The following is a 15,900-nucleotide window of genomic DNA, read 5'->3' on the forward strand; positions in this document are numbered from 1 at the left end:
ATCATTAGGGAAATGCAAATCAAAATCACAATGAGGTATCATTTCACTCCTGTCAGAATGGTGATTATTAAAAAGACAAGAAATAAGTGTCGGAGAGGATGTGGAGAAAACGGAACCCTCATACACTGCTGGTGGGAATGTAAATTGGTGCAAACACAATGGAAAACAGTATGGAGAATCCTCAAAAAATTAAGAATAGAACTACTGTATGATCCGGCTATTCCACTTCTGGGTATTTATCTGAAGAATATGAAAACATTAATTTGCAAAGGTTATCTGCACTCCCACGTTCATTGCAGCATTATTCCCAATAGCTAAGCCTTGGAAGCAACCCAAGTGTCCAATGGTGGATGAATGGATAAAGAAGATGTGGTATATATACCATGGAATGCTATTCAGCCATTAAAAAAAGGGTAAAATCTTGCCATTTGTGACAACATGGATGGACCTTGAGGGTATTATGCTAAGCGAAATAAGCCATATGATTTCAGTCATATGTGGAAGAGAAAAAAAGAAACACGTAGATAAGGAGAAGAGATTAGTGGTTACCAGAGGAAAAGGGTGTGGGGGGAGGGTGAAATGAGTAAATGGGGTCAGTTGTACAGCGACAGATGGAAAATAGACTTTTGGTGGTGAGCAAGCTGTAGTATATACAGATGTTGAATTATAATGCCGTACACCTGAAACCGATATAATGTTATAAACCAATGTCACCTCAATAGAGAAAAGACTCTAAAAATAAAATAAGTAAAATTTTTGTCAGATAATTCTAACATCTGTGTCATCTTGGTGTTTGTGTCTGTTGATTATCTTTTCTCATTCAGTTAGAGAACTTCCTGGTTCTTCACATGACAAGTGATTTTCAACTGAAACCCGGACATTTTGAGTATTATGTGATAGGGCTGGATCTTATTTAAATCAGTTCATTCTCCCCTGACACTGCTCCAGTGAAGGGGGGGACCCCCTTCTTACTGCCATATGGGGGTAGAAGTCTAGCTTCTCCACCCAACCTCCCTTAACCCCTGGAGGGTGAAGGCTCCTTGTTATTGCGGGGGGCGGCACAGGTCTGGTCCCCGTTAGCCAGCCACCAGCCGACCCTGGCTGGGAGGGGGAGGGGTGCTTCACCACTGCTCCCTGCATGGCTTCCTGGCAGAGTCCACTGTAGGAGGCGTGCTTGTTACCACCGCGTGTGGTGCAGGTCCTCACTCCCGGCTGGACCTCTTCTCACAGCGCTCAAGTGAGGAGGGGTGGGACCTCTCATCCCCGCTGGGTTGGGGTGGATGTTCAGGCTCCCCCTGCCACTGTGGGGAGGATGAGCCCACTGGCGATGGAGAGCTCAGCTCCATCCTGGGCCTCCTCTGGCACCACTCAGATGGGGTGTGGGGGTCTGGCCTGGGGTTTTTCCTTACAGCCTGGCAAGGGTGAAGTCTAAGCACCCCATTGGCCTTTGCTGCCGGGGTGGGAGGAAGCTGTGGGTTTTCCTGTGGTCTTGGGCTGGAGTAAAGCAGTTTTTGCCTGGTATTTCTAGGCTGCCCGCTTCTTGGCTCTTTGAAGAGCGGGGTTTTGCTGGAACGTCTTCTTGTCTGTGCCCACGGGTATGTCCAGCTGCCGGCTTCTCCAGTGTTAGGTCTGGGATACACGAGGCAAAGAGAAAACCCAGGGAACTCACAGCCATATCATTCCTCAGCTCCCGAGGTCCCTAACCAGGGTGCCTTCTCTCCACCCTTCAGAGCCTTCTCATGCTTGTTTTATAATGTCTGGGGTATTTAGTTGTACTTAGCAGAAAAAATAGGGAAAAGGACCTCTAGTCCATCTTCTTGGAACGTCACTGCATTTTGAAGTTGCTCTTCACTCTTTCCATTTCCTTCTCAGTGATTGGCAGGTGGTAAAGGGTGGTGATGCCAGAGTGAAGACTGCTCAGAAGCTTCCCCATCATCTGCAGGATTTGCATGGCTTTGCGTGCTGTCTGTTTCTGGTCTCAAGACACTCACAGGCTAGAAGCCTGATAAAAGTGGTGAGGGTTGAGTCGTGAGACTTCCCCGTTCAATAACACTTCACATGTTACCTTTCTCCTTCCTGAATCGGTGTGTTCTTCCCTCAACCCCTGGGGTCTCTGAAGCCTCAGTGTCAGTGATCAGATTCCCCAACAATCATGCCCGTGCAGGGACATGAACATGAATGAGAATGACTGGATGCTGTCGCTAAAGCGTAAATCCTTTCGAGGTGGCTTGTGCCTTTTCAGCAGGCTGGCAGTTCTGATCTGCTCAGCTTGAGTCATTAGCATTTCCTGAGAGCTGGATCTAGCAGAAGCTGTGAAGGAGCCAGCTGTGAACCTATCTGATGGAGAAATGCCATACACAGAAACTGAAAACTGACCACAGATCTCCGAGGGTTCCTTCCAACCCAACCCCAAGTCCACAGCGCCCTCATTGCATCTTCCCCACTCGCCAGATCGCCCGTGCCTCTTGGCCGGCCCAGAGCCCCAGAGAGGCGGAGGCGGGGCCAAGCAGGGTGAAATCAGTCACTGGAGACTTCTCTGTGCTTCCCCTTTCACTCTCAGATGCCACTAGGGTCCCCGACGAGGGAAGACACGAGGAAACAGGTAAGAACTATTTTGTTCTCTTCTGCATTCAGCAAGGAAGTATGGAGCAGCTGCCATGTGCCAGGCACAATTCTTAGGGCTGGGAGCCCAGTGGGGACCCCTTCCCTGTGTCTTGCTGGTGTTACAGAGGTTGTAGATGCCTGTCTTTGAGAGTTCCCGCTGGTGGGCTTGGCGAGTCATCTGAGGGTAGGATGGGTCATTGGATGCCCGGGAGGGAAGAACGGCCTCAGGGAGGCTGCCTCTGAGGTCCTGCAAAGCCCTTAACACATCTGCATCTGGACAGCGTGGCCTGGTCCTGAGCCTCCAAGCCTAATGCCTACCGTCCCAGCCTCCATGCCCCATACTGCCTCAGTGGCCTTCCAATTCCAGGCCTGAGGCCCCACTTGTTATGCTCCAGAGACTGCCCGGGGCCCCTTGGGGGGAGCACACAGCCCTGCATGGAGAAGCGCCCCCCTCTCACTGGTCCTGGCATCCCCAAGCCAGTCCCCAGTGAGGCTGTGGTGGTGGCTGCTGCAGAGGGGACACAGCAGCCCAGCTACTGGAGGCTGGTCTTCGGCACGGTGAATGGAATCGGGCCCTTGTGGAAACCCAAATGGGGCTTGGGGTGTGTGTCCCTCAGAGCACTGACCCCAGAACTCTGCCAAGGGTTCACGGAAAATGTGGAGTAGACCCTATGGCCAAAGAAGGGTGGGCAACGCACTGGACTCCAGCCCCACGGGGGGAGCTGTGCGGCGCACACACAGCTGGTGAAGGGTCGGAAAAGACCTGCAGTCAAGAGTCCTATTTGACTTTTGTAACCCAGCTTTTCTCAAATGGTTGTGACCTTGAAGACCTTTTTGCATGTCACACTATTAGCGCCCACTGAGCTGCCGTCCGAGTCTGTCCCAGTTCAGACTCCTCACACCCGATTCACGCCCGGGGACAGGCCTGCACCAGCTCTCCCCACACCAGTGACCGGACACCCAGCAGGCTTTGTCACGAGCCACGCAGCCTGGGAGATAAACAGCTGGGGCGGGGTGGCGGTGATGTGTGGGAAATGTCGGCTGGGCGGGCGGGAGGGGCGCCGGTCTGCCCTGAGACCGGAGACACACTCTTCAGCACATCCTGCTGGCTCCCGGGGGACAGCCCAGAGGGCACAGCCATGCAAATCGGGACTTAAATTTAACTCTATGTAAATGTAACTCTGGGTAAAAGTCTAGTGAGGTGGCCGGCAAGCTCGCTGCACAGAGAGAGAGAGGCAGAGATGGGCAGTGGCTGCAGACTGGCAGCCCTTGACCTGCCTCTCACCCACAGACAGGTTTTGCTTGACCAGCACCGTGGGGTTTTTTCGTTTGTTTTTCAGGCAGGTCATTTCATGTGAAAACGTGGCTTCTTACTTCTCTTAAAACAGTGGAAGGTCAGGCAGTGCTGAGCCCGCGGTCCCCCACGGTCCCCCTGGGCAACAGTTGAGTGGAGCTGAGATAGTCACAGCCTTGACACAAGGCCTGCCTTTGTCCCCACCTGGTTGACCTGTGTTTCTACTCAGCCCCTGGGGGCATCTGAGTGGGGCCCTAGGACCGCATTCTCCTAAGTCCTTCCAACCCCTCTGAATGCTCTCTGGCTGTCAGACATAATTATTGGTTTTAGAGTTATTTTTTTCCTGGTCGTTAAAATCAAGGTTGGACCATGTCTCTCCCCTGTGTAAAACCCTTCGTCAGTTGTCCCAAGCTGAGCTCCAGGTCACCCAGGGCCTGGCACTCGGGCATCGAGTAGTCTGGTGCCCCTCAAAGCCTGAGAGCCAGGCAGGAAGTTTATAAAATTATGGATGGAGGATGGACAGATGGATGGATGGATGGATGGATGGATGGATGGATGGACGGACGGTTGGATGGATGGGAGGAAGGAATGAGTGCTGGGAAGAGAGAGAGGCCAGCCCTGCAGAGTTCTCAGGCTGAAGGGAGAGGCACGGCATACCCAGAAAAGGTTCTGTGAGCATCCAGAATTCCACATCCCGCATGCAACCAGACATGGTCCTCTCGGGAATGGGGAAACAGAGTCAGAGCTCAGTGGGTGAGCAAGAAAAGCCGTCTGGATCAAGTAAGTGACCAGATGGCTCAGAGACAAACTCTCCCCGGCCCAGGCTCGAACCTAGACGCAACGCCATGCATCTCCTCGGCCCCTCGCTCCTGCTCCTCGGTAAGGCTGGTGGCCTAGGCTGGTCCTTGGGTTCTGGGATGACTGTGGGAGCTGGAGGGGGAGGGAAGGCCTGGGGCAGAGAAGAGTGAATGCGGGGTGGCATGAGGGAGGTCATGTATGTCTGTGTCCATGTCCTTCTCTCTGTGTCTCACACCCTTGGTGTGCCTCCGCTCTCTCCCTCCATCTTCGGAGGGGCTTCTTTCTTCCTCTGAAAGTTCTCTGTGCCCCTCAATGATAATCATGATCACTGTGCTGGGTTCCAGAATACTTGGCTTTCTCTGGCTCAGTTCCATGGGAATTTGACCACCCCAACACTCTCTACACCTGGGAGGGGGCCTGCGTCTGGATTCCCTGCACCTACAGAATGCCAAAGAGTGGAAAGTACCTCAACGGCCTGATCCTGTACCACGGTTATAAGTATGACGAAGTCAGCAAGGAGTACAGGGGGACCGTCCTCTATAACAAGACGAACACCGAGGAGGCTCCCAAAGACAGGAGAGTAGAGTTCCTGGGAGACAACAGATCCAACTGCACCTTCCGCATCGACCCCGTGAAAGTCAAAGACAGCGGTCAGCTGGGGCTGAGGATGATATCGGGGTCTGACAAATGGATGGAGGAAATAGGCCTGAACGTCTCTGGTAAGGCCCTGGGGGATGTGGTCCTCCACCTCGGGCACGGTCAAGGGGGAGGTGGGAAACACCCGGTTCCTGGGACAGGGCGGCGAGCCGGGTTGCCTGCAGAAGCCAGGCAGCGGGTGCCAGCGAGTGACTCACGCAGCACAGGACAACAGGGCTGTGGCAAACTGGAGCCTGGCACTTGACCCTCCTGAAGCATCCCGCCCACCGCTCAGCTCCTGCCCACTCTGGAATCCGGGCTGCGGGTTGCCCGATTTTTCAAGAGAAGATGGCAATCTGGATTTTCAAGTGAAATCCCCCAACATGTTAATGTTGGTGATTAATTCTAATGAGCCCTTCACGGCTAAATGACATGCTTGGAGGGGATGAGTCAAACACAGGTCTGGGGCCTCCACCCCAGGGAGCGTGCTCACTCTGTGTCACAGCCTGTTTCTTCAGTGAGTGGTTCTAAGCAGCCCGGTGTTTGAGGTGAGAGATGTTGCTTCAGACCCTGTGGTCGGAGGGTGGCCCAGCCGCTGGGAGAGCTGGGCCTGGCGCCCACAGCCCTGCTCTACTAAAAGGATGCTGCGTTGGGTGTCTCCAGTATGGAGGCCATGAAACACTCGCAGATCTGTCGTCGACGCTAAGAAATGCATGCTGAACCAAACCAGTAAAATTCACTTGGGGTGGTGGGGAGAGTGACCTTGAACACACTGAGAAAGCAAACATCAGGGAGTGACAATGAAGTAAGTTTAAAACATAAAATATGACTCCTTAGGAGGATCAGCATCCTCAGGACCCTTCAGAGCGTGTCTCGGCTGAGCAAGCGTGACCTAAAGCACAGAAAGCCAGGCCCAGGGGAGGCAGAACGGACTGGCAAGGATTCCTGAGCCATCATTTGGGGAGGGCATCTAAAGCCGGGTATAAGAGGCTGGCACCCACAGGTCCTCAGTCCCCCACACCTCCAGTGTGATCCTTACTCTGTTGCAGAGACGGCCCCTCCACCACGCATCCAGCTCCCTCCCGAAATCCAGGAGCTCGAGGAGGTCACTCTGACCTGCTCGCTGAATTTCGCCTGCTTTGGGTACCAATTGCAGTGGTCCCTGAAGGGGCCTGTTGTCTCCTCGACCTCCCTGACCCCCAAGACCGTCTCCACGGAGAGCAAGCTCACATACCAGCCGCAGTGGACTGACCACGGCAAGAATCTGACCTGCCAGCTCTTGGATCCTGACCAGCGGGTACTCTCGGAGGAAACCGTGCGGCTGGATGTGAAGCGTGAGTGTCCCCAGGGCTCCTCTGGGAAGGACAAGGGGCTCATCAGCTTCTCCCCAAGCCCTCAGTGAGCACAAGGTGCCAGGAGCCTCCGCAGAGGCAGTGTAACCAGTCTGTGGACACCTGCAGCAGGGGATGGTCCGGGCAGAGCCACGTTCCCTCCTCCACATCTCTTTCTGGTGTTTCAGGAAACAGACTCATTTTAGCATCTGCTTTGGTCCAATGGAATAAAATAATTTTATCTATCCTCAAGCCATGACATGACTTTGGGATCATCCGCTTAGGGGTTTGTTTCCCCGGGTGGGGAGAGTGAAAAATCTTGTCACATCATTATTTGTGCCTCATTCATTCATTCAACAAATCTTTATTGCAAACCTACTAGGTGTCAGGCCTTATTATAGCTGCCAGGGATACAGTGGTGAGCAACGTTCTTGCCCACAGGGAGCCAGCGTTGCAGTGGGGCAGACAGAGAATAGATAAGTTAACCAAAAAATATAGAACATACTCGTGGGTGGTGCTAAGTGTATTTAAAAAAAGGAAGCAAGCAGGGCGAGGACAGAGGGTGTGAGGGATGCAGGCTCCTCTGAGAAAGGTGAACTTGAGCTGAGACTTGAGTGACGGGAGGGACTGAGGCAGGGAAATACTTGTGAGAAGACCATTCTGGGAAGAGGAAAGAGCAAGACCAAAGGCTTGAGGCAGAAACTTAGTGTGTCTGCAACAGAGCAAGGGGCCAGTGCGCCTCGGCGCCATGTCCGGGGTCCCGGAGGTATGAGAGGAAGGCCAGGAGGGACTGGACGGTCGATGTCGTGAGCTGCAGTTAGGGTTCTAGATTCTATTCTAAGTGTGGAACGCACTGAATGGTTTCAAGCAGAGGAGGAGCAAGATCTGACTGACAGTGTTAGGAATGCTGCTGGCAGCTGGTGGAGACCAGACTGGCAGGGACTGGGGGCATGCAGAGCAGAGAGATGAGTTAGGAGGCTGTGACAGTCACCTGGGTGCTTGGGCCAGCCCAGCCTTGTTGACAAGGGCAACAGTGAGTGGCTGCACACCCTCGCACGCTGTGTGTAGGCTGCCGCCACTTCTCATCCCTTTCCATCCTCTGAGAATTCCCTGTCTGCTCCTCCAGACCCACCAAAGTTGAAGATCGAGGTCAGTCCCAAAGAAGCCACTGTAACAAAGGGGGAGGAGGTGACCATGACGTGCCAGATCATCAGCAGCAACCCAGAGTACCGGCATATATCCTGGCTCAAGGATGGGATCTCACTGAGGCCGGAGGAGATGTGGGGGGCGCAGGAGAAGCTCAAGCTAACTCTGTCCACAGTGACCAAGGAGATGAGTGGAAAGTACCAGTGTGAGGCCCGCAATGACATAGGCTCAGGAAAGTCGGAAGAAGTGGACCTCCAAGTGCTTTGTGAGCCTCCTGGGAGGCAGGGAGGGGGCAGGCAGAGAGTGAGGGGGATGGAGCGGAAGCCCCTGAGAGGTAAGCAGCATGCCTCTGCTTGTTCTTCCAGATGCTCCGGAACCTTCCAGGGTTCAGATCCTCCCCTCACCAGCTAAGGAGGGAAATTCAGTAGTGTTGACTTGTACATCGCTGGCCAATCCTCCTCCAACAAATTACACCTGGTATCACAATGAGATGGAGGTGCCAGGAAGGACAAATAAGACCTTCCACATCCCAGAGGTCCTCCTTGGGCATGCTGGGACTTATTCCTGTTTCGCAGAAAACAGACTTGGTCCTGGACAAGTTGGCCAGGAGGCAGAGTTGGACGTCCAGTGTGAGTAGTCACAGAGCCTCTGGATTCTGGAGGGAGCAGGTGGCAGTGGGAGAAGGAGGAAGGCAGGTGGAGCGCAGGGGATGCTTGCGTCCCAGTGAGGACGGCAAGCAGACGCCGGGGTCTCCTGACCTGGGAGCTCTGGATGGGTCTTTGCTGTTGCTCGCAGCTGTATTCGCACTCCAGAGCAGGGCCTGGCTTGTGGTCAGCGCTCTGTAGATGTCTGTTGAATGAATGAACTGCAAGATGCCAGGGCCCCACGACGGACACGGAGATGGGGCGTCACTAAGCAGTGGCTGAGTCCCAGAAGGGGTCCTGAAGTTTTCAAGGACAACTGGGGCAAAATGACTCATTATCTTTCCATCGTCAGACCCTGTTCAACACAATCAATCTTGTCACTGAGTTGAGTCCGGGACAAAGAGAACCCATAGCTTTGATTCTGGGACCCTGGGATGTCATAGTCTGAGCCAAGTGCACTAATGGGGATGCCGAAATGGTAACCATCTACCCAGCTGGAGGGATGCTGACAGCAGCAGCAGGCGCGTTTATTAAGTGTTTATCACGGACCACACCACTCTAAGGGCATCATCTCATTTCCCCTTTGCAACAGTTCCACGAGGGGAGGTACTCTCAGGACCCCATTTGACAGACAAGTAAACTGAGGTGTGCAACCCGTGGTCACCTAGCTCTAAGTGGCAGGGTCCAGCAGTCTGGCTCCAGAGCTCATTTTTGGTTTTTTTTAAATTAATACCTGCACCACAGTGACCTGGCTCTGCGCCCCACACCCACGTGAAGACCCGCAGGCAGTGTGCCTCCGCCTCGCATGGGGCCAGGGCTGTGCCCCTAATGGCTGCGCCGTCCTGCCTCAAAGCACGGCCAGGCCACACGGCCAACGCAGGGCTCCCCTCCTCTCATAGATGCACGAGGGAAGTGCGAGCTTCCCTTGGTGAATTCAGGAACTGTGTGAGTGCGGGGGATGGAAAGGGAAGGAGGAAGCAGGAAGGAAAGGGCACTCTGCACACCTGACTTTTCTTCACCCGCCTCTCTGTTTCTCTCCCAGATCCCCCCAAGGAGGTAATCACAGTGATTCAAAACCCTGGGCCGATTCGAGAAGGAGACGAAGTGACCCTGTCCTGTATCTACAATTCCAGTAACCCCGGGGTTACCGAGTACATATGGAACCCCCAGGGCACCCCGCAGAAGAGCTCATCTCGGCTGCTGAAGATTCCAAAGGTTGCCTGGGACACCAAGCCCATCACCTGCTCGGCCTGTAACACGTGGTGTTCGCAGGGTCTGCCTGTCAACCTGGATGTCCAGTGTGAGTGACCCAGGCAGGGGCATCTGGGAAACAGCCCAGCTGGGATATGGGGCTCTCGGGGTGAGGAGCCTGGAGCCTGGGCCCGAGTCTTCACAGAGTATTGAGGGATGAGAGGCAGTCTTCAGGGCCAAGGGGAGAGGAAGTCCTGGGGACAGGAAGAGGGAAAGGGACCCAAGAGGTCAGCCTGGGGTCCTTGCTCTCCAGATGCCCCCAAAGATGTCAAGGTCCTGCTGATCAGCCCCGGTTCTGAGATTTGCTCTGGGGACAAGGTCCACCTCCAATGTCACTTCTCCAGTAGCCGCCCCACAGACGTCCACTTCTTCTGGAAGAAAAATGGGATCCTTCTGCAGGAAGGACGCGAACTGCGTTTTGATGCCATCTCTCCAGAAGACGCTGGAAGTTACAACTGCCTAGTCAATAACTCCGTAGGGCAGAGCACGTCTGAGGCCTGGATGCTCCAAGTGCTATGTGAGTGGCGGAGCCAGAGGCTGACAGCAGAGAAGGGCAGGTGACCAGCTCCCTCGATCCTGACGCCGCTTCTCTTACAGATGCACCTAGGAGGCTGCGTGTGTCTGTTAGCCCAGCAGATGGAGTGACGGAGGGGAAGAAGGTGGTCCTGACATGTCAGAGCGATGCCAACCCCCCAGTCTACGAGTACTCCTGGTTTGACTGGAATAACCAAAGCCTCCACCGTTATGATCAGATGCTGAGACTGGATCCTGTGAAGGTCCAGCACTCAGGCACCTATCGGTGCAGAGGGACCAACCGACTTGGGGTGGGCACGTCGCCCCCCAGCACCCTCACTGTCTACTGTAAGGCGCCTTCCCTTTCTTCTCTGGCCTTGGCCACCCCTGCAGCTTCCCCACAAGGCTGCGCGTTCCAGACCACCTCACCCCTCCTTCCCAGCCCCCTCCCTGCCCTGTCCCACGGCCAGCCCCGCCTGTGCACACAGCTCACCTGTCTTCCCTCCTTCCTGCTCCATCTCTCCTGACTCCCTCTGGGGGGATTCCCTCTCAGGCTGTCCCCCACCCTGCCCCCAGACATCCTGAGCTCCTCCTGGGTCCCTCTCTCTGTCTCTCTCTCTGTCTCAACCTCGATAGGCTGCTCGTTTATATCTATTGAGATTTTAGTGGTTTTCTTTTTATAAGAGACAATGTAAGTAGAGGAAAGGCAGCCGCCTCTCCTTTCTTGCTCCCTGAGAACTCCACGCCCTCCCTCGAGGCAGCTGTCTCATCTTATGACAGAGACATTCTTTCTGTGCACAGTAGGCGTACATGGGTCTATGCCTGTACACACTTCGTCGTTACGCAAATGCCGGGAGAGCTCACACTTTGCCTTTTTTCCCACGTACTAACACCACTTAGAGATGGTTCTACATCTGTGCACATATGGGGTGTCTGAAGTCGGGAAACATAGGGAAGATGTTTCATTTATTTACTGTGTTTTTCCAGATTAATAAAGGGAGCTGTGGCTTTAAAATTTAGGGGGTCATTGCCTGCAGACGCTAAAGGAAACAGCCTGAGCTGCTATTTGGAAATGAATTGTATTGTATAAAAACAGGGTCCCTGGGTCTCCACCTTGTAGATCCCCTGGAGACCTGACTCTTTTCCTAAGGGCTGCGCTGTCTTCCCGTACTTACCTCCCAGAGCCCTCCTCGCGGCCGTGTGCATCTCTTGCTCCAGGAGAGTTGCAGGATAAATTCCTACACGGAATTGCTGGGTCAGAGGACAAGTGATTTTAAGTTCTGCTGGTATGGCCACCCTGTACTCTGAAGAGGTTGTGCCCGTTTGTGAGGACCGCGTGCTGGGCGCATGCCCGTGCCAGTCACAAAGCAGGAGCTCCTCATGAGAAAGAACGAGCCCTCTCCTCCTCACAGGAGGTCCAGAGGGCAGGGGCTGGCTCCTCCCTCTTTCTCTGCATCTCGTCCTCCCGTGTGGAGGAGAAGTGGTGCAGGCAAAAGGACGGCAGCTATGCAGAGGGACGTGGAGGATGCCTACGGGGCAACGCGGCAGGGCAGGGCTGGCCCCTTACCTGAATGAGGCAGCGTCATCGACTGACGGTGCTCCTTTCTCCATCAGATAGCCCAGAGACCATCAGCAGGCGCGCGGCCTTGGGAGTGGGGTTCTGCCTGGCCATCCTCCTCCTGGTAATATGGGGAGTCAAGTTTCAACGGAGGTGAGCTCCTCCCTGCCCACGGCCTCCGTTCCCCGCGGCCGGTCCAGGGAGGGACTCTGGCTCCTCAGTCCTGTAGCCCCCAGCTTGCTGACTCCTCAGGGACCTACTTCCATTCCCTTGATCCCCACTGGGTGGGTCTTGATTTCTTAGCTGGAAGAGGATTCGGAGCCGGCAGGAGCTTCAGGAAAATTCCAGTGGGCAGAGCTTCTTCGTGAGGAATAAAAAGGTAGGATGAGAGAGGGATGAAAACGCAGGGCATACCTTGAAGCCAGGCAAAGCGATGGGGCCGAGACAGAGTTCTGGGGGCAGGTCTAGGGTGTCCCAGGCCAGGGGCAGGGAGCTGAAACCCGTCTCTCTCCCAGATCAGGAGGGCCCCCCTCTCTGAAGGCCCCCACTCCCTGGGCTGCTACAACCCAGTGATGGAAGATGCCATCAGCTACGCTGCCTTGCGCTTTCCCGTTGGCGAGACTGACACGCAGAGGACTGGGTACTGAGGATGCTGGGAGGGTGACACCGCACCCTGGGGGGAGGTGGAAGAAAAGCTCGAGTCCCTCCTGCTGGCTTTGTGTCAGGCCTGTGCCACTGCCATACACCCATAACCTCACTCCAGCTCCATCACAGCCCCCTGGGTCAGCAGTGGTCTCAGGAGCTGGAGCTGTTCCTTCAAGCCAGGTGCATGGAGGCCCAGAGTCGGTCTCTGTCGCCAAGGTTAAGACTGTGATCTAAGCTGACATTCGCTCATACGACACAGCAGCTCCTACCATGGGCACTGGGCCTGACACAGAAGGGGCTGAGAGGCTGTGGGCGCTCTGGGGGTCTCGGGGAGTTGAAAGAAGGAAGGAGTTCCTGCAAAAGGCTTCCTTTGTGGTCATCTCTCTGCCCTCCCTCTCAGAGACACAGAGCCCTCAGAGACACAGGGACTTTCCCTAAACATGGACGACACGGTCACTTACTCTGTGGTGCAGAGGCGTCATGTGGTAAGATGGCAGGGCTGTGGGAGGAGGGAGATGAGGGGCCTGGCCTCAGCTGTGAGTCCTGGAAGGGAAGGACTTGGGCGAACTCAGCAGTGGCAAAGGCTGAGGGGTAGGGCGGGTTGCTCAGGCCAAGGCGTGGTCAGAGCCGGGCAGGCACCTCCCCATCTGAGACCCTGACCTCAGCCAGTTTCTGGACAAGAGGACTTCTGCTCGGGTTCTTGGCCCCTCAGGTGGAGTCAAGGAGAGAAAGGTCAGGGAAAGGGGACTGTGGGAGGCTGGTGGCCGTGAGGCCAAGCTTACCCACTGTGGCTTTCTCAGGGCGACTATGAGAACGTGACTCCAGCTGTTCCGGAAGACGAGGGGATACATTACTCGGAGCTGGTTCACTTTGGGGTTGGGGAGCGGCCTCCAGCTGAGGAAGGAGTAGACTACGTGATCCTTAAGCACTGATGGCCAAATCGGCTGAGGTGGGGGAGCCCAGGGGCTGCAGGGGCCAGGACAGGCCTGGGGCTTTCCCAGCCTCTGCTGTTCAGCCACAAAGCGCCAAGCCTTGCCCTCCACACACACACTCACACACACACTATTACTGCAACGCCAGTCGTGCGGAGAACTCTGTGCACGGGCCCGTGACAGTCTTCTTTCTCAGCACTGGTAACCCCGACCCTCCAAAGGCCTGCCCTGGTCCTTCCACCCTCCTTCCCACCTGGAAACTCATCTAAACACCTGCCTTGTGCTGTACAAACCCCCAGCCCTCCCCAGCCTTCTGCCACCACTCACCCCTCCCGAGCCCCACCACAGCTGGCTGTGTCCCTGCCGGGCTCAGCTGGTCACTGTATTTTCTTTCCCTCCCCATCCCTTTGACCCCCTACTCCTGCTCTGATAGCCCCACTCACTAATCTCATGCCTGATGTTTGCCTCTGGGGCAAAGCCCAGAAAGAGGGACAGAAACGAGGCAGACAGGGGCACTCTCCCACACTGGTTTCTCATCCCCAGGGAAGCCAGGCAGTCCAGGGAGAGGGTCACACTGCTGCAGCCTCGGCCTCAGGGGTCCCGTGGTCTGAGCCATACCCCGGTGTGGACAAACATCTTAACAAACACAGACCTTCCCAATAAAATGGCTCAGATCCCACTTCAAAGAACCAGTGAACTATTTCCAGTGTGTGGAGTCCGAGTGGGGACGGGGAGATGGGGAAGGCGTCGAGGTGATGTCATGATCAAACCTCAGACTGGTGGGTGCCTTGTCTTGCTGGCGAGAGAGCCTGGCTCCACAGGCGGACGAGCATGGATCTGAGTCTTAACTCTTCTGAGCTCTTGGGCAAAGAGCACCAGCTTATCCGAGCCTCAGTTTCTTCATCTGTAAAATGGAGATGCCACTCCCCACCATGCAAATGGTTCAAGATAGGAAGTGAAGGATAATCTCATATTTGCTGGAGTTGCATTATAAGAGGCCTAACGCAATAGCCAAAAGCCCCCACAACCGCAGCCCCATCTTATTTGCATATCTTGAAAGAACATAAAAAGGGGAAGCCAATTCATCACTCATGGTTATTTTCAAAAGTGACCCTGCCAGGTTCTTTCACAACCCACAGCTGCCTAAGAACTTCTCGAAAGCTGCCTTGGGAACCCTCACAGCTTCTCGTCTTCACTGTCACCCCATTGGTTCCCCATGACTAATGCCCACTCTGCAATGGGTCCTTCCGGCTTCCCTCCACTTCTCAGGCCCATCTCCCTCCACCATCTCCTGCTTCTGCCAATGGGCTGTGGGGTTCCCCAGGCCAGGAACGCATGGCCATCGACCAGCAGGAAGATGACTGTAAAATTCCTGGCCTGCGGTGGGTGCTCCAAAAGCGCCACCTTTTCCTGCGCTCCTTTCCCATCCGCTCTGTACCAGAATGTTCTCTAAGCTACGATGACGTTTTGGTCATCCTTGGAATAGGAGTAGTGCAAGGCACTGATCTCCCCATCAACCCACTTTGTTCCGGTTTGATTTCTTGTGAGTCCCATTACCTTTTCTGGAGGAAGGGAAGACTTCCAGAACTGTTTAAATGAGAGAGGAAGGCTTTGGGGGTTTCTGTGCGGAAGTGAAGTCCAGTATCATTCATCCATTCAACCGCTTCTTCAGCAAACGTTTGCTGCGCACCTGTCAGCACGCTCAGCACAGAGCCAGTTGTTAGGGTACAAAAGTACGTGACATAGTCCCACCCCTGGGGCTCTCTAATCTAGAATGCCTCGAGGGTTTCAGGGCAGGGGCCCCTAGAAGTTGCTGAAGGCAGCCCCGAGCCTAATGAGGCCTGGCACAGGCTCCCTGGCAACCAGCAGGTACCTTCCCATCCTGTCCCTGAGCCCGGCTGCTGACATAAACCCTCTTCATGACCAATTGACCAAGAGATGTGGCTGTCAACAGGCACGCCACGGCGTGAACAGCAGGTGGCCAGGAAGGCGGGAGGCCAAGGACTCCAGGACCTGACAGCCCTCCACCCAGCCCCAGATCTCGCCATCCTCCCAGGGCCCAGACAAGCAATCATTCATCCAACTCATGGAGCCCCTGCTATATGTGCAACAGGCAGCGGACAAAGCGGACAGGAGGCTTTGCCCTCACCGACCAACATATTAGCAGAGGGGCTGGCAAATCTGACGTCGCAGAGTCGTGGGTCCTCTGAATAGACACAACGCAGGAGGAAAACAGAGAGCCTGGCTGGAACAGAGGAGGGCCCATCTGGATGGAGGAATCAGCAAGGCCTTCTGAGGACGTGACACTGGGCAGAGACCTACCCACCAGGCGGGCAGGGCCAAAGCAGAGAAGATCTTGAAGACGCGATGTCTCCCTTGGCGCCCAGCTTTGCTCTTCTCCCAAACGCTTGTTACAGGAGGTGACATGTCACTCCTTTTGATTTTTTCCTTGAGTCTGTCTGTTTCTCAGTGTTTCCCAAAGACAAAATACCAACGATAAGTGGCAAGTTCTTCTACATTCCCAGGGAGGTGCTGGGCCATATGTGTA

The 15,900-nt window shown here is 54.9% G+C and overlaps 1 protein-coding gene across 13 annotated transcripts in view; it reads left to right on the forward strand.

The window, feature by feature from the left end:
• The window catches only part of CD22 (CD22 molecule), a 28,738-nt gene extending 14,707 nt beyond the window's left edge, over positions 1-14,031 (forward strand). For 3 of the 13 annotated variants that reach the window (XM_070632626.1, XM_070632627.1, XM_070632628.1), the window contains exons 4-17: positions 1,873-2,602; positions 4,722-4,777; positions 5,041-5,415; positions 6,382-6,666; positions 7,790-8,074; positions 8,175-8,438; positions 9,496-9,753; positions 9,958-10,221; positions 10,302-10,565; positions 11,832-11,928; positions 12,079-12,154; positions 12,291-12,415; positions 12,821-12,905; positions 13,221-14,031. In XM_070632626.1, coding sequence (XP_070488727.1) covers positions 4,744-4,777; positions 5,041-5,415; positions 6,382-6,666; positions 7,790-8,074; positions 8,175-8,438; positions 9,496-9,753; positions 9,958-10,221; positions 10,302-10,565; positions 11,832-11,928; positions 12,079-12,154; positions 12,291-12,415; positions 12,821-12,905; positions 13,221-13,352 — 2,544 coding nt within the window. In that variant the 5' untranslated portion in view covers positions 1,873-2,602; positions 4,722-4,743 and the 3' untranslated portion in view covers positions 13,353-14,031. Of the gene's footprint in view, positions 1-1,872; positions 2,603-4,721; positions 4,778-5,040; positions 5,416-6,381; positions 6,667-7,789; positions 8,075-8,174; positions 8,439-9,495; positions 9,754-9,957; positions 10,222-10,301; positions 10,566-11,831; positions 11,929-12,078; positions 12,155-12,290; positions 12,416-12,820 lie in introns of all 13 variants that reach the window. The other 10 variants (XM_070632623.1, XM_070632625.1, XM_070632624.1 and 7 more) reach the window with 5 other exon arrangements.
• The last annotated feature ends 1,869 nt before the right edge of the window (positions 14,032-15,900 follow it).

Source organism: Equus przewalskii, chromosome 9 (assembly GCF_037783145.1).
Source record: "Equus przewalskii isolate Varuska chromosome 9, EquPr2, whole genome shotgun sequence".
Lineage (NCBI taxonomy): Eukaryota > Metazoa > Chordata > Mammalia > Perissodactyla > Equidae > Equus > Equus przewalskii.